The sequence below is a fragment of the Vombatus ursinus genome, unplaced genomic scaffold (genome assembly GCF_900497805.2).
Source record: "Vombatus ursinus unplaced genomic scaffold, bare-nosed wombat genome assembly UNPS02009062.1, whole genome shotgun sequence".
NCBI lineage: Eukaryota > Metazoa > Chordata > Mammalia > Diprotodontia > Vombatidae > Vombatus > Vombatus ursinus.
In genome coordinates, this window is record NW_020948840.1 from 11,704,208 (window position 1) to 11,722,818 (window position 18,611).

Consider the following 18,611-nt stretch of genomic DNA (forward strand, 5'->3'; position numbering starts at 1 on the left):
TGGGCAAGTCACTTAACCCCAATTGCCTGGAAAAAAAAATTCTTCTTTTTTTCCCCCTAGAAAGTAAATTCTTTGAGGCAGCTAGGTGGCTCAGTGGCTAGAGCACTGGCCCTGGAGTCAGGAGGACCTGAGTTCAAATTTGGCCTCAGAAGTATAGCACTCACTAGCTTGTGTGACTCTGACCAAGTCACTTAACCCCAATTACCTCACCAAAAAAAAAGGTAAATTCTTTGAGTGCAGAATTTGTCTTTGCCCTTTTCTTTTCTTTCTTTCTTTATTTTTATTTTTATTTTTATTTTTGCATCACCAGTGCTTAGCACAATGTTTGGCACATAGTAAGTGACTGACAAATGCTTCTTTATTCACCCATTGGCATCATACCAAATCCTCTTGGAACATTGAACTTCTGGCGCTTCTCATGATTGTCTGTACCTGTCAGGTACCTGGCACCAGCAGGGCTCTAATGGCCAAAATACTCTTGATGCCAGAGCATTTTTGTTTGGCTGAACAAATTCTACTCCTGCCAAAACACAGCAATCTTAGAATTTTATTGGCAGTTTAAAACAAGAACAACAACAGCTTGGTGGACAGTCTAGAAAAGAACATCGTCCATTTTTCTTTACCTACCTTTGCATTTGTATCCTTGTTTGATTATGCCCCAGAGCTGCAATGAAAGACAAAATAAAGTCAGGGAGTCAGAAAGGAAAGTTGGAACAGAAACAAGGTCACCCAGGAGGAAGTACCCGGAGCTTCTAAGCACAAACAGGATGTATGCAGCTACTCTAACACCCTTCCTGTCGAGAGAGGACTCACTCCCCTCCCATTCCATTCCAGCTGTGGGGATAACACTAGTTCCCCTTCTCTTTGATTTTCTGCAACTACGTGAGTAGCAGCCAGGATGGAAAATTGAAGCTGGAAGGAAAACTATCTGTTGTTAACTCTGTGCAAAGTAGTGAAGTCTGCAGAGTTTTGCCTGATGGCTTTCATTCAAGAGCCAACACACCCCCACCCCACTGTACCTCATCCTCTCATCCTAGACCAGAGGTGGGGAACATGCGGCCTCAAGGCCACTTGTGGCCCTTTATGTCCTTAAGTGCTGCCCCTTTGACTGAATCCAAACTTCACAGAGCAAATCCCCTTAATAAAAGGATTTGTTCTGTAAAACTTGGACTCGGTCAAAAGGCCACACCCAAGGACCTAGAAGGCCACATGTGTCCTCGAGGCCAAAGATTCCCCACCCTGCCCTAGACCATCCAACTAGTCTCTTGTGTGGAAGGAAAGTAATATGGAGGAGAAAAAAACAAAAAAACCAAAATTCCTTTCTTCATAGGATCGTCAATCTAGAGATAGAAGAAACCTTTTGTGGTTGTTGAGTTGTTTCAGTCATGTCTGACTCTTCCTGGCCCATTTGGGGTTTTCTTGGCAAAGATACTGAAATGGTTTATCATTTCCTTCTTTAGCTCATTTTACAGGTACAGAAATTGAGGCAAATGGGGTTAAGTGACTTGCCCAGGGTTACACAGCTATTAAGTGTCTGAGCCAGATTTGAACTCAGGAATCCTGACTTTAGGCCCAGCACTGTATTCACTACAGCACCGCCAGATGCTCAGAAGAAACCTTAGCAAGTCACCTAATCCAATCCACTCATTTCACAGATGATGAAGAAATCATGGCCCAGTGGCCAAAGCAGGCATGTGTTTTGCTCGACTATCCATATTTGTAACAAGGGATTTATTTTTTATTTTTTCCTCAATGAGGGAGAGGGGAAGAGGTGGGAAGGAGAGAATACAGATCTTTGTGAAAATAAAACAAAATTAAATTTTAATAAAAGAAAGAAACTACAGGCCAGAGAATATAGAGGATTTGCCCAAGATCACATAGGTAAGTGTATGTCAGAGGTGGAATTTAAACTCTGGTCCTAAGACTGAATTCAAGTTCAGCACTCTTTTCATGGAGCCATATTGCCTCCGAGTATTTGCATTTGAAAAAGGGACCACTAGGAGAAAGTAGTTTGTAACTCAGAAAAAATGAGGGCGGAATTCAAGACATCATTTGGGAAGATAATTCAGGGACTTTACTGGGACTCCTCCAATCAGATCACCCAAGTGACTGATTGCCTTCTTTACCTGTGCATAAAACTGACTTTGCCTTCCCTTTAACTAGGGAACATTTTCAAAATGGGACCAGTCAACATGATTGGCATTAGAAATTTATTTGTTGTCTAATAATCCTGATATAATTAGATAGAAACACTCAGGAAATATTGTCATTGGGATGATTAACAACTTCTGAATACACAGTCATAACCAGGGTAAGAAGATAAGGTATCTGCCCCAAAGGAACAAATTTAGAAGGCACTGAATTTAAAGCTGTTGAAAGAATTCTCAGTAGTATTCTTCAGTAGAATTACTGCAGAGTGGAGTTCAAGTAGAATTTTTCAGTAGTATATAAACAACAGAACTTAATACTGCATTAGCAAAATAATAATAATAATAATTAGCTATGAAGGAAGCTGTCATCCTGCTCCTTCCACCTTCTCAACTAAAGGCAAGCTTTGTGGTATTTGACACAGGTACAAAAAATTCCTAGTTAGGGCTCTGGATGGATATTTCTCTGTATTTATAGTAGATTCTTAGCCATATTATCCTTTTCTTTTAACCAGAACACCAACTAGATTTAATTGTTGAATTTCTCTAGTTCACTTTACAATCCCTTTTGTAAAAGAATCATTTAAAATGCCTTTGTTCTGATTTTTATTTTTTTAAATAGTAAAATGTAAAAGCTACATTGTTGTCACCAGTTGTCACTAATAAATATTTCTTTTACCCCATCACTCAAATGAAACTGTTCTAAATTGACTCATGCCCACCTAATTATAAAATCCAATGGTGCTTTCTTAGTCTAAATTCTCTTTAACTTCTCAGCACTATTCAATACCATGGACCAACCCTTTCCTTTTGCGTTTTTTCTCTTGGCTTCCACAATACTAAACTATCCTGGTTCTTTCCCTACCCTTCTTAAGTCATTTAAAATCATTTGCCATCCTCCTCCATCTTAAAATTCTTTCCTCCTTTAACTTCTTTTTAAAATGTTTTATTGATATCTTTTGGTTTTATATCACTCATTTCTGGGAATACTTCCATCCCCATCATCCCCCAGCCTCTGAATTGAATTCTCCCTTTTCTTTAAGAAAAGAAAAAAAATTAAGCAAAACAGACAGCATAGTGACCTTATCTGATCACATACATAACATTCTTCCTTTATAGTTCACTCCTTTATGTCAAGAGGTGAAAGTATATTTCTCACAGTCTAGCTTCCTTTTAATAATCATGACATTTATATTATAGTCACTGTATATATTTTTCTTCTAGTTCTGCTTATTTCACTCTGCATCCATTCATACAGCTCTACCCATGTTTCTCCTTATATTATTAATTTCTAACTACATAATAATATTCCTCATTCATTTGGTTCTCAGTTTTTTTTGCTGCCATAAAAAAAAGTTGCTTTGAATATTTTGGTATATCTTAGACTTTCTCTTTTCCCTCCAAGGTCAAAGCATATGAACACTTTAATCACTTTTCTTGAATAATTTCAAATTGTTTCCCAGAGTTAGAATAATTCATAGCTCCACCAACAGTGTATTAATGTGTCTGTCTTTCCACAGCCTCTCCAACACTTTCTATTTCCATCTTTGACAATTTGTAGGGCATTAAAGCTTGTAATTTGTATTTTTCTTTTTATTATTAATGATTTAAAGCATTTTTTCATATGGTTTTTGAGAGGTTGCAATTCTTCCTTTGAAATTTATTTGCTCATAGCTTTTGATTGCTTAACTGTTGGGAAATCTTAACTCCTATAGCCTTATAGTGTCCTTCATGTTAGTTTTGCCTTCTCTGTGAACCCTCAGTGATAGCTCCTGCCTCTGAACTCTTATATTACTTAACACCTATACTATTCATTTTCCATTTAATACATATTACCTCCTATTATTTGTCTTTAGGTCCATGCCATCCAATAAGATCTTTTTCTCATATGTGTTTGTATTCCTAGAACCTAACAAAGAGCATATGCTCAACAATGCTCAACAAATGTTCCATTGGATGGTCAAATCACCACCAATTTCAGCTTATGTCCCTCATAGTGGTATTAAGAGCTCCTTAGTGGAAGGGAGTATTTAAGTTACTATTTATATCCCTAGTGCCTAGCCTTCTATATAGTAGTTGCTTAATACTGATTTAAGCTGTTGAAGAAAGTATTTCAAAAACTATAAAATTCTATAAAACTTCGAGCTTCTACTCCCTAAAATGACCGATGAGTTCTAACTGATTTTAACTTTAGATAGCCATAGTGGTAGAGGTCCACTAAAGTAGCTAGATTTGAAGTCACAATACCTGGGTTAAAATTCAGATCTATTTTTTCCCTATGTGACCTGGAAATTGCTTCCCCTCTTTGGCCTTCATTTCAGTTTTCTCATTTGTAAAATAAAAGGGGTGAACTAAATAAGCTTTAAAGTCCCTCCTAGATCTAAACTAAGGATGTCGTGAGGTTCAAACAAAATAATGGATATAAAAACATTTTGTAAACCATAAAGCACTACATAAATGCCAATTGTTATCATTATTATTAGTGTTATTATTAAACAATGCTGTAGGCTTTATAGGCACCAAGTCTATAGGCTGGTGATGACTTCCTTCTCTGAGCTTTCTAATACCCTCCTGCTGACCTCAGGCAGTGTTTATAGAGCAACACAGGGGTATGCTGGTAAATGTGTAAAGACCTCACATTCCCAGGGGGAAAAAAGTGTTAATTATTAACACTTTCACAAATCTAAATAATCAACAATACAATAAATCAAGCCACGATTTGGGACAATTATTAATTTCTGAAATGCAAATGCTCACAACAAAAATTTAAACAATCAGATGGAATATAGGCACATACCCAGTTGAACTCTCCCAACATTCCCCTCCAACTTTAAAAATAATTTCTCAAATCAAACTTCTCAAATCAAAATAAGAGCCATTCCCCAATTGATAAATGGTAAAAGAATAATATGAATGGGCATTTTCAGAAGAAGAAGTCAAAGTTATCTATAGTCATATAAAAATGCTCTAAATCACTATTGATTAGAGAAAGGCAAATTAAAACAACTCTGAGGTACTACCTTACACCTATCAGAAATGACAAATGCTGGAGGGGATGAGGAAAACAGGTACGTTAGTGAACTGGTCCAACCATTCTGGAGAACAATCTGGACTATGCACAAAGTGCTATAAAACTGTGTGTATCCTTTGACCCAGCAATACCACTACTAGGTCTATATCCCATCAAATGAAAAGGACCTATATGTACAGAAATATTTATAGTAGCACTTTTTTGTGGTTACAAAAAATTGGAAATTGAATGGATGCTCATCAGAGAATGGCTAAACAAGTTGTGGCTATTATGCTATAAGAAAAGACGAGGGGAGTGGTTTCAGAAAAACTTGTCAAGACCTATATGAACTGATGCAAAGTGAAGTGAGAAGAACTGGGAGATCATTGTGCATAGTAACAGCAATGTTGTAATGATGATCAACTGCGAAAGACTTGGCTACTCTGATCAATACAATGATTCAAGAGACTTGCAAAGGACTTGTGAAGAAAAAATGCTGTCTACCTCCAGACAGAGAACTGAAGAACTCAGAGTACAAACTGAAGTATAATTTTCTTGTTTGTTTTTTTTAAATATGGCTAATATGCAAATATTTTGCATGTTTTCACATGTATAATTTATATTGTATCGTTTGCCTTCTCAGTGGAAACGGAAGGGCTAAAAGGGAGGGAGAGAATCTGAAATTCAAAATTTAAAAAGAAAAGAATGTTAAAAATAAATAATATTTTTTAAAAAGAAAAAAAATTTAGAAATCAGGTTTTCCCTGGGTCAGAACTGGCTCCTAAGTGAACTTGGCCTAAACTCTGTCTGGCCAAAAACCAGTTGTCTGAAAGGATCTCATTTACCTTGAGATACTCCATTGATCTAGTAATGCCATTTCCAAGAAAAATTAGAAAGTACCATAGTCAATTAATCTGAACCTCACAGTACTAAAAATTTTATTACCAATTCTTCTACCTCTGGATAGTATTACTAGCAAATGGACATTGAAAAAACCTATGTCAATCTAATTAAAGTATCTTTTCATTCTATGTGTCTCATTATTTACAATGTTGTAGTGAAAACAATAGGGAATTAGGGCAGCTAGGTGATGCAGTGGATAGAGCACTGGCTCTGAAGTCAGAAGGACCTGAGTTCAAATCTGCCCTCAGACCAAACACTTGACACATACTAGCTGTATGACCTTGAGCAAATCACTTAACCCCAATTGCCTTACCAAAAAAATAAATAAATTAATTAATTAAAAAATAAAAGAATAAATAAAACAATAGAGAGTTGGAAATAACCTATAATACTGCATGCCCTCACTCTTTATACCTTTGGTAGGATTCAAAAGTCACTATGGCTTTTGAAAGGTAAAACATACATTTATTCTAGTTTTTCAAGTATTTCATCTTGCATCGAGATCCCAAATATAAATCCTATAATCACAGAATCTCTGAATTGGAAAAAAAAATTTAGAGGTCATCTAGTCCAAATTTTACCTGAGAAAGAATCTCTTTTATTGATCTAATCAATAAGTATTTATTAAGCCACTAATGTCAGGCACCGCATGTTAAGTGGCCTTCTAGACTTTGGTAGAAGTCATTCAAAAATTTAGGGATGGAAGAAAACTTAAAACTAATAGATTTCAACTCTTTCACCTTAAAAATGGGGAAACTGAGGTCAAGAGAATTTAAGTGATTTACCCAAGGTCCTGCAGGGAGTAAGCAGAATGGCTGGGATTCAAACATAGGGATTCTCTGACTTCAGGTCCAACATTCTTTCCACTGGACTAGACTGCCCTGAAATGCTCAATTTCTTCCTAACACTCAGTTCTAAGCACATCACTCCATGGCCCAAGGGCCTTCAGGGTGTTCCCATTGCATGAATAATGTCTATACTATTAAGCCCCGTATATGAAGCCCAGGACAGCTAGGTGGCTTGGTGCATAGAGTGCCAGGCCTGGAATCAGGAAGACTCCTCTTTTTGAATTCAAACCATTTTACCCAGAAAAACCCCAAATGGGGCCATCAAAGTCAGACATGACTGGAAAATTACTAAACAACAAGAAATGCAGATAAAACTTAAAAGTGTATCATATGTACATTTTTTTCAGAGAGACTTGATTCTTAAACATTTACCAGCACACCCCTGGGCTTATTCTTTACTAAAATCTGCAAATCTTAGTAGATGGTAGACTAACTACTGTCTAACCACATCTCCTCCATCATGTCCTTGTACATGTTCTGTCCTTTCCTGTTTCATTACTCCCTCATCTTCTGTTGCAGAGACTATTGCTTCTCAAGGCAACCAGTTTCACTCTGTGATAGCTTTGTTATAAAGCTATTCTTTAGACCCAATAGAAATAAGCCTCTCTGCAGTGTCCAGCCTTTGCCCCTGCTTCAGCCCTGTTAAGTTCAGGATAACAAGTCAAATCCTCTCCTTCATGTCAGGCCTTCAAATGCTTGAAGACAGCTCGCTCTCTACCTCTTCTATTCCTCAGGCTTAATATCCACAGTTCCTATAGCCAATTCTCAGGTATCATTTCCTGGATCCTAATTATCCTGCTTATCTCTGGGTAACCAATTTGTTACCAGTTTGTCAATGCCCTTACTAAAATGGTGCAACATAGAGCACTATACCCTAGGAAAGGTTCATTAGGAAATATAGCAGCTTTACCTCATGCTGACTTGTAGGTACATTTTTTGAGAGTGGCGATCTGCCATGGACTCTATTTCATTTCATATTTGTCTTCTGTGATAAAATGCCAGATATATCACTGCTCCTTCCCCCTACTTCACCTCCCCATGGTGGAAAAAAGAGCCAAATGAGGATGCAGCTAAAGGTTTATTAATGTAAACTAAATGGGTTTTGTTTATCACTATCCTTATCAACAGCCTTTCTATTGGACTGAGAATTCACAGAGAACAAGGCTATGGGAAGAACACACACTGCTCTATTTTTAGTTGCTGAGTTGTGTCTCTAGGACTTTACGAACCCAGTTCAATTGCATACATAGCTCAAGGCAAAAAAAGTGAAGGAGTCATTTCTATAACTTCACCAATTATCAGGGATTTGTTTATTTGTTTGTTTTAGTAGCTACTGCCAACATTGTCTACAGCTACCCATTGACTTTCTGTTCTTGGAATGGGTTTTAAACACCAACCTTGGCTCAGGCCTTCTTGTTTGACACCTGGGAAAGGAGAGTAGTCAAGTCTCTATCAGTCAGGGAAGAGTTTAACCACAGATTCACTTGCAAAAAAGAATAGTTATTGATCCTTCTTTTGGTATAGTGTTTGGTGACTTTCAAATACAAACCTTCTTCTAGCAATCATGATGATGATTGATTGATGATTAATCAATCAGTCTATCAACAACCATTTATTAAACATCTCTTATGCACCAGGCACTGTGCTAGATACTAAGGACACAAAAAAACCCAAGAATTAAATAAACCCTTCTCTCAAGAAACTTAAATTCCACAGTCTATTAAATAAGACCTGATTCAAAGGGTAAGGAGAAATTTCAACCAGAAAAGGGAATTAAATTAAATATGAATCACAGACCATTAAAATGCATCAAATTTATGGAACCTGTAATGACCACTTGACCAATTTCCTGGGAACAAGGAAGAAAGAACTGGTCTTTTTGTACCTTACTTTTTAGTTATAGTGGAGAATGCCTTTTCAGGAAGAGACTGACAAGTAAGGTTGTTTTCTTTAGGCTATGATAGTCTCCAAAGCTACCCAAGAAATTGCTGTGCCAGTTTTATTTCTCTACCTTTCATCTTAAAAAAATAAACCGAATCTGTGATTTCCACTACGTGGGCAGGCAGCAAGCATTTATTTAACACTTACTATGTGTCTGGTACTGTGGCAAGCACTGGGCATACACTTACAAGGAAAAAGAAGAGCGTTACTTTCTGTCATGCAGCATGTTTTCCTATCATGCTGCTTTCCTGGATTTCAGCATCTCCAGAAATTCATCATTCTGCAAAATGAAATCACCTCAGAAATTTACACCTTTTCAGGTCCTTGCCCCTGGGGACCTCTCCCTCTGATTGGAGATGGTGGAAGGTAGACATTAGAGAGCTCTTCTCACATCTGCTACCAATTAAGGGGGCTGTTCAGGGAATTTAGCTCATCACTTACCACCTGGCTGTTTTCCTGGACTTCATGACACCTAGAAACTCATCATTTTGCAAGATGAAATCAACTCTGAAACTCTCACCTCTCCAGATCATTTCCCACCCCAGCTACAGGACTTCATCACGCTGTGTAAACCTCCCCCTCTCTCTTTTCAACTTCTTTCATGTGTTGTTTTCTCTCATCAGACTATGAACTCCTGGAGGAGGCTGTCTTTTGCCTTTATTTACATCCCCAGTGCTTAGCACAGTGCCTGGCACATGGCAAATACTTAACAAATGTCTATTGATTCTTAATTCTGACAACACACAAAAAGAAGCTGTAAAGTTAGATTGTGGTGTGAAATTTTTTTATTTTTTATTTCCTTTTGTTAATATTATTGTTTGGGGAAGGGAGGCCAGGACCATTTCTCCTAGTTAGGAGATTGAGCTGACTGAAAACTGTGCTATAGGTTGTAAAAATTAACATAAAGCCTCAAAAATTGTTCAGAAAAAAAAGCCAAAAAAAGGAGGCATGACTTCCCAAAGTAATTTGACTTACCCTCACTTAAGGGATTCTAGTGATGCTGACTGTATGTATGTAAATCTTCCTTCTCAACCCACTGTGAATTTTCTAAATATAGTTTAATCAGTAACCTTACTTAGTTTACCTATAGAGTCTGTTTAGCTAGGTTTGTTCCCATAAGGGATGTATAAGATTATGATTCTATTTAAGTTTATTCAACTTTTTATGATATTGAAGGAACCATGGGATTATAAATCTGTCTCTTTCAACTTTTGTAGCCTAAAAAAAAGTGTGATATTGCCATATGTAAGCAAATTTCTTTTTCTGTCTCTCTGATATGATTTCCTTTATTAAAGCTTTTAAGAAACTCCAATCAGGGTTAGGTTTTTTGGGTTTTTTTTTTTTGGAATCTTGAACCTTGAGTCTTGAATCATTATAAAAATTAGGTTTCTATCTCTATAATTTTTGCACTGTGGTAGTTTTATTTTGGCAGCATAATACACCACACAGACTCAAAGAAGAGATGGTTTACTGTGGGGAAGATAACCTGGTGGCATGATTGCAAACAGCAGAGACAGTCAAGCAGCACAGGGCAGGGGACGAACCAATGTCTCCCTGGACCCAGTGGGAATTCACCAATGGGAGAAAGGGTCCAGCATAGAAGAAAGCTATTTCAGAGTGAGAAGATCCCTTGTGTCAAGGGAAGTGCTAGGGTAAGATGGCAGTATGGTGATGAAGTCTAAACAGTCAGAAGCATAATAGGGAGGGACTGGAAACAAGGCCCACTTGGGGCCAGTCCTCGAAATGGAGATCCCTGAAAGGAACTCACTAATGGGAGAAGGAGCAACATGGTGGAGGCTTCCAGTGTAGGTGACTTCCAGTGAGATATTTCTTCTATGAATGCAGATGAGTATTTGCTCTGCAATTTATAGTTAAGAGAGTTGATTGAAGCACTGAGACAGGACAAGTGAACCAAGGTCACACAGTCAGTTTATACAGGACTTGAACCTAGGATATCTGTACTACCAAGGTCAGCTCTCTGGCCACTACTCCTCATTGCCTCTCTGTCATAGAATATCAAGATGACCCTGCTTCAAAAACTTCAAGGAGGGGCAGCTAGGTGGTACAGTGGATAGAGCACCAGCCCTGGAATGAAGAGGACCTCGGTTCAAATCCGGCCTCAGACACTTACTAGCTGTGTGAGTCTAGACAAGACACTTAACCCAGTTTGCTTCAGTTTCCTCACCTGTAACATGAGCTAGAGAAGGAAATGGCAAACCACTCCAAGTATCTTTGCCAAGAAAACCCCACATGGGGTCATGAAAAGCAGGACATGACTGAACAACATCAGAGGAATCACAAGAAGGGCCCAGACTTTATCATATGTGGTAAAGCAGGTAAAGCAGTGGAAATGTGCACAGAATGGACTGTCTTAGGACTTCCTTTAAGTTTTGGGGGGAGGACACAATTAGGGTTAAGTGACTTGCCCAGGATCACACAGATCTGAAGTCAGGTCCGCCTGATTCCAAGGCTGTACCACCTAGCTGTCCCTCCTTGAAGTCTTTTAAGCAGAGGCTGAATGACCCTTTGTCAAAATGTGGGAGCAAGGGAGAGGATTCACCTTCAGGTACAAATTGGAGCAGATATTGAACTTACTGATTCTGATTCATCAGATCTCCCTGTTTAAATGAAGGTGGTGTGGAGGGGGTAGTTATAAAAAGAGAAGAAGGGCCTTGAGAATCACAGGGGGAAAAGGGCCAGTGAAAGAAAAGGAGGTTCAGAGAAAGAGGAAGCTGAGAACAGAAGAGGGAAGCATGGTACAAGGACCCCTGGAATTCCCCAGATTCTTTTCTGGAGGTTCACAGGATCAAAACTATTTTCATAATACTAATATGCTAGTTGCCTATTAAAATACCTACTTACTTTTCCAACTACATATCTATGTGAGGTTGAATTTTCTTCACATTGTTGTGGTTCTGTCACATCTGATTTTTCATGAATCCATGTGGGGTTTTCTTGGCAAAGATATTGGAGTGGTTTGCCATTTCCTTCTCCAGTTCATGTTACAGATAAGGAAACTGAGGCAAACTGGGTTAAGTGACTTGCCCAAGGTCACACAGCTAGTAAGTGTTTGAGGTCAGATTTGAATTCAGGTCTTCCTGACTCCAGGGACAGCTCTCTAACCACTGTGCAACCTAACTGCCTTTTCTTCGTATAGTTCAACCAAAACAACGTTTTAGAATAGACATAGTGCATATAAGAATCCAGCTGTCTTCTATTAAGCCAGATATTAAAGAGATTTGTGAAAATATGTAAAGCAATGCTATTCTTCTCATTAATTTTTTGTTTTAAAAAATATAGTTATTTTTCATAAAAATATTACTTATGTTAACGTGTAATGTGTTTGTTATTGTTATCTTTAAGTGAATAAATATTTTAAAATTTGTTGATAGATATAATCCATATAAACAACAGCTATTTGGAGTCTCTCAGTACTTCTTTTTTTTTTTTGTTTTTGCTTTTTCAGTGAGGTAATCGGAGTTAAGTGACTTGCCCAGGGTCACACAGCTAGTAAGTGTCAAGTGTCTGAGGCTGGATTTGAACTCAGGTCCTCCTGACTCCAAAGCCAGAACTCTATCCACCAGGCCATCTAGCTGCCTCTCTCAGTACTTCTTAAGAATATAAAAGGGCCTGAAACCAAAAGAAGTTTGAGAACTGCTGGTGTAGAATAAAGCACTCCAGGTTTCAAATCAAAGGATCTGGGTATGAATCCCACTCTCTTTCTTCTGTACCCTAGGGTGATTCTCTTCTCTGGGCCTTAATTTCTTCTTGTTTTAAACAGGGGTATTGGTCTACATTACTTCCAAGTTTTCTTCTTGATTTAAATCTTATATGTATAGGTCTCTCTCTCATCAACTGGCCTAGATGCCATAGGAAGTCAAAGACTGTACCTTAGGAGGTTTTAATTTACTATTCTTCCCCTCCCCCTAGAGGACTTATAATAATGTTTGTACATAGTTGTTGTTGTTTGTCCTTCATTCTGGAAGAGTACCATGACATCAGGATAGTGATGCCATGACTTGAAAGTGAAATAAGCGAGGGAGGGCTGTAAAAGTCACCAGCCTCACTTTCTCCTCTGGAGCCATCTGGGTCCAGTAGCAAGATAGAAATTGGGATGACAGGAGATGGCCCCCTTGTACATAGTAGTTATTCAATGAATACTGGACTGACATACTGATTTCAGTTCATCGTTTGGCTATTAGGTGGTTATTTCTAAACAGGGCTAGTCCTATGAAAAGTTAATGTAGGCTGCTACCTCTGTAGTATTGTCATAAGAGTTTTAAAATTTCCTTTCTATTTGGTTCCAGTATGACCATTTTAGCTGTAAGGAAAATCACATAACCATCTGATGCATACCTTATAGTATGTAATTTAGCTGATACTTCCAATCATTTTACCCCCAAAGATAATTTTAACCAATTATTTTAATAGTATAATTTGTAGAGCATTAGAAAAGCCTTTTCTCAAAATGATCTTACATACCACCTAATATTCCATCATTAGAAATTTACTCCTTTGGCCCATGAAAGCCTTTTCAGCACTCAGAAATTGTAGAATTATTGATGTTAGAACTGAAAGGTAATTTGGACTCCATATAGCTCAATTTTATAAATGAATTTTATCATTTTATTAATGAAGAAAATGAGGCCCAGAGAGACAGGGCAAGTTGGCCAGCAAAATGGTGGCAGATCCACATCCAGAACACAGGCCTCCTGACTCAAAGCTCAGTGCTCTTCCTATCAAAAGATATTGAATTAGTCTCACTTCCTGATTTTACCAAAGGCTAGATCTACTTAGAAATATACATGCCACAGTTTACTTTCATTACCCAATTTGCTTTCGTTACCCAATGGTCTCCATTTTCAGCCTTAGACTCAAAAAAGGCACTTGCCTATAACTCAGCATCAAGGCAAACCCATGCTCAAGACATGTGACTTTCTAAATATAAAGCCTGCTTGGAAAGCATTATTCTATATTTAGGACCAACTTGAGCCACTTTGTGCTTGGCATTCTGTTGACAACCAGCACCATCCCATCTCAGCCCTTGTAGGTGCCTGCTGAGAGCCTGAGGCATTCCTATTTCCCCTATCAAAAACAGAATGAATAATGGGGTTCCCCCTCTTTGTCCTAGCATGAAGGAGAGAATCTAGGGGAAAAGAGGATCCTAGGGTTCTAGTATGCATAGCTAGAAGGGGGTCTAGAGATGATCTAATCTAACTCCCTCATTTTGTAGATGTGAAACTACTCCTTCCTTTCCTCCATTTGCATTTATCTCTAACATTTAATCATTTGGCATATTCAGCACTGATTTGGGGCAGGGAGGGAGAGGGTCTATTTTCCATCAGTACCTTAGCTCCAGGTAGTGCTGATTAATTGAAACACATGAACAGTGGTTGAGTGAACTTGGGTTGTGTGTGTCTACTTTGTCCATCCATATCATTCACCCAAAAAGGAGTCTATGAATCAATCACAGAATCATGGATTTGGGGTTGAAAGGGTCCTCAGAGATCATCTAGTGTCTAGTCCAACTCATTTTGCTGATGACAAAATTAAGGTCCAGAGAGCCTAAATGCCCTGTTTGTTCAAGGTCACAGAGGAAGTAAGCAGTCGAATTGACATTCGCATTCAGGTCCCAGGATTCCAAGGTCAGCAGTGAAGCTCAGCACTCTTTTCTCTTTATCACACTCCCTCCTATTCTGAACCATTTGTGCCAAATGATTAAAAGGGCTGAGGAAAGAACAGCAGACTTGGAGTCAGAAGGAGATAGGTAGGTGGAGCAGTAGATAGAGCCAGCATTTGATCTAGAGTTAGGAAGTCTTGAGTTTAAATCTAAACCCTGACACTTACTAGCTATGAGACTCAGGGTAAGTTCTTTAACCTCTGTGTGCCTCACTTTCCTCATCTGTAAAGTGGGGGTAATAACAGTACCTACCTCTGAAGGTTGTCATGAGGATGAAGTTGAGACATTTGTAAAGCTCTTTACAAGCTTAAAAGCGCTATGTAAGCGTTAGCTACTATTATTAGTCAGACTTGAATTGTTTGAGTCCCAGGCCTATTATTTGCTCTCTCTGGGTACATGAGCAAATCGTTTCATCTCTCTGAGCCTCAGGTTCCTTCTTTGTATAGGAATCAATTTTTAACAAGCATTTATTTAACTACTATAGGCTAGGCTCTGTGCAAGTGTCTCTGCTCTTTCATTCTACTGCGGGGATTCATTAAAACATAGAATATATAAATAAGGGGAATGCAAATAATGAGAAAAGGGGAAAATCCCAACAATTTAGTGAATCAGAAAATGTCTTATGTAGGAAGAATGTCTTATGTATTTCAGCTGAGTGTTTATGGGAGCTAGGAATTCCAAGAGGCTGAGGTAAGAAAGGAAGAATATTCTAGACATGGAGGACAATTTGTTTCAAAGGCCTGGGGTGGCAGATGGAATGTCATATATGGGAAACAGTTCAGCTAGAATATAGTGAGCATGACACAGTGGTTGGAACACTGGGCCTAGAGTCAGGAGGACCTGAGTTCAAATCTGTCTGCACACACTTACTAGCTGTATGACTCTGGGCAAGATACTTAAACCAGTTTGCCTCAGTTTCCTCACCTGTAACATGAGCTGGAGAAGGAAATGGCAAAACCACTCCAGTATGTTTACCAAGAAAACCCCAAATGGGGTCACAAAGACTCAGACAGGACTGAAAAATGACTGGACAACAATAATAACAAAGATCAACTAACAGGGAGGGAAAGAGAAGGAATGCCTTGGAAGCAGAGACAAAACCTTTTGAAATAATAAAGGCCTTCATATAGAAACCATCTCTACACAGCTCCTTTCTGACTAAACTTCAGGACAATACAACAGCACACACTTTGGGAGCTACTTTCCCTAATTGTTAGCACTTTATCACTTTTTGTATTCACTTATCTGTCTAGATTTTGTTCGCCAGCTCCAAAGCAGAATGTAAGCTCCTTGCAGGCAGGGATTGTCTCACTTTTGTATCTGTAACCTCAGGAACCTGCGTCTTGCTTGGCATATATTGCTATTATTGTAGTTGTTGTTGTTCAGTAATTTTCAGTCGTGTCTAACTTTTCATGACCTCATTTGGGATCTTCTTGGCAAAGATACTGGAGTGGTTTGTCATTTCCTTCTCCAGCTCATTTTACAAGTGAGGGAACTGAGGCAAACAGAGTTACATGACTTGCCCAGGGTCACACAGCTAGTAAGTATCTAAGGCCAGATTTGAATTGAGGGAGATGAGCCTTCCTGACTCCAGGCCTGGTGCTCTATCCGCTGCACCACCTAGATGACCCATTGGTACATATTAGGAACCTAGTAAGTGCTTGTTCAATTGAACTTTGTTGAATATGTGAGAGTATCTTTTTTTTTTCTAGTTACTAAAAATCTATTTATACGTACGGGAAGGAATGTCATACAATGGAAGGAGCACTGGGCAAGAAAGGATTCAGAAAGATATGAGGGTCTTTGTACTTCTACCTTTGCCACTTATTTGCTGTGCACATAAAGGCAAGTAACTTACTTAGACATCAATTTCTTTTTACATTAAATGGGCATGATGATACCCATTATTAAAATCAATAATGGTTTTACTAACACAAAGGTATCCTTATTTGTATGCAATTATGGACAAAGTCCAGTGTGCTAAAGTTATTGTGGCAGCATAATGGGATAGAAAATGCATGAGACTGGGAGTCAGTCACAAGGCCTGCGTTCTAGAGTCAGACTGGATTTAAAATTGGCTGAAACCACAGCGATCACTGAGTCCAGTTCCCTTATAATACAGAAGAGAAAGCCAAAGCCCAGATAGGTGACTTCACTCAATCAACAAATGTTTATTAAGCGCTTGTGATGCCAGGCAGTGTCAGAATGAGGAATCAAATCCATATCTATCTACCCATATGACACTGACTTCACTTTTAAGAGCCTCATTCACCTGCTCTATAAAATGAAGGACTTAGATGACAAGACTTTATAAGAGCCTTTCAGATTTCACATTCTGTGAATGATGCATTCATTTATTCTACAAGATCAAGTTTATTTTCAAAGTCACTATAATTTCTTTCCCATTTTTCTCTTTGCATGGAGTATTCTCCCATATCTGTCAATTAACCAATAATGAGCAAGTGGGGCTCCTTTGTCTTTGAATTTACAAGATACATCTTCAATTATTTTGAAGATAATAAGGCAGCTGAGAGATGGTATGTTATATTGGATAGATAGCTGGCCTTGGAGTCAGGAAGAACTAAGTTCTAGTCCTGCTTCTTATACCTACTGACTGTGTGACTGTGAACAAGTCATTTCAACTTTTCAGTAGCTAAGGCAACTCTCTAAGGCTATTATAAATGAGCTGCTCCTCATCGGTGGAGGGAGTTTCTACGATAGAAATTTTCTGGACCAATGGCAGCACAGGATTAGAACCCCATTATCACTCCACCAAAAAAATATGGAGAAATGAAAAGTTTGGCTTCATTTTCTCATTGGCCTATTAGCTCACAAAGAATTTTCAAAATATAAGGACAACAAAGTATGCACTATTTTCATTAAGTTTTACTACTTACCTCAAATAATGATTTTTTTTCCTTTTTAAATTTAAAGCAACTTTGAACTAGTGAACTTTGCATTGAATCAAGTTGAATTCTAAAAGACTGGCAGTATGGGACTACACAAAGTGGATAACAACACAGATAATAGCAATGTCCGTGTATTTGTTCAGTTGGTGCATGTCTCTAAAATCAAGATTTTTAGGCAAACCATCCTGCTCACATACCTGACCTGCTTTTCTGAGCTACATATTTCAGAAGCACACATCTAAACCATATTATCTTGCTTTAGTCACTAAGTTATTTATGAATTACACTCTTGCCAAGTCTAATGACTTAAAATTTTTAAATTTAAAATGCATATTTCAAAAGATTTTAAAATAATATTTTTCTGTTTTCCTCAGGCTACAAAGCAAATTACTACAAAAAAGAGAGACAGAGACAGAGATGGAGTGAGGAACAGGTAGGGAGACAAAATATACACACAAATGGAAAAACAGAATAAATTTTAAAAAAAACTTACAAATCCTGCGCAATGTTCACAGAAAGTTGGCTTGAGATAGGTCACCTCTTGAAAATTGTGGACAAATCCTGGTCCCATTTTACACTGGAGTTGGGATTTAGCTCTCAGGAAATAAGCCATCATTTCATCTTTACTAATTAGGCCATCCCTATTAAGAGAATTAGAGAAGGGAAGAATTCTATTAATATAATATTAACAATTTATACCTCCATCTTTGTTCCACTCTGGTGTCATATTTCAATTCATTTCCTTCCTGCCCCTGGTGATTGGAACAGTTGGGAGCAGATTCAGAAAAAAAAACTGAGAGAGGGCAGTAACACACAAAGATATGAGGAGGCGTCCATGCGTGTCACTTTGTGTGTGTACATGTGTGTCCAGCAAATGCAAAACCCATTTCCAGTTCAGAACAGTTGGACCACCTATGTAGAGTTCCTGGTTTCCCACAGCTTTATTTCCCTATGCTTGACCACAGCATATTGGGGCTCAGGGTAGTGGGAATCACGAAGAAAACAGAACAAATCGATGAGTCCACTTCACTTTTACCCAATTTTATTTCACCTTACTCCTTGAAATATTTATTCATTATTGACTCACTATTGCTTCCTCTACACAGGTCCCAGATGCTGTTCTAAGCCATTTATACCTTCTTCATGTTACTCCCAAAGCCTAGTGTCTCCCTT

The 18,611-nt window shown here is 38.2% G+C and overlaps 1 protein-coding gene across 8 annotated transcripts in view; it reads right to left on the minus strand.

The window, feature by feature from the left end:
* RASGRP3 (RAS guanyl releasing protein 3) overlaps positions 1-18,611 on the minus strand; it is a 156,182-nt gene that overhangs the window by 12,861 nt on the left and 124,710 nt on the right. For all 8 annotated transcript variants that reach the window (XM_027850449.1, XM_027850445.1, XM_027850451.1 and 5 more), the window contains 2 exons: positions 17,932-18,079; positions 628-664 (listed from right to left, as the gene is read on the minus strand). In XM_027850449.1, the coding sequence (XP_027706250.1) occupies positions 628-664; positions 17,932-18,079 (185 nt within the window). The remainder of the gene's footprint in view (positions 1-627; positions 665-17,931; positions 18,080-18,611) is intronic.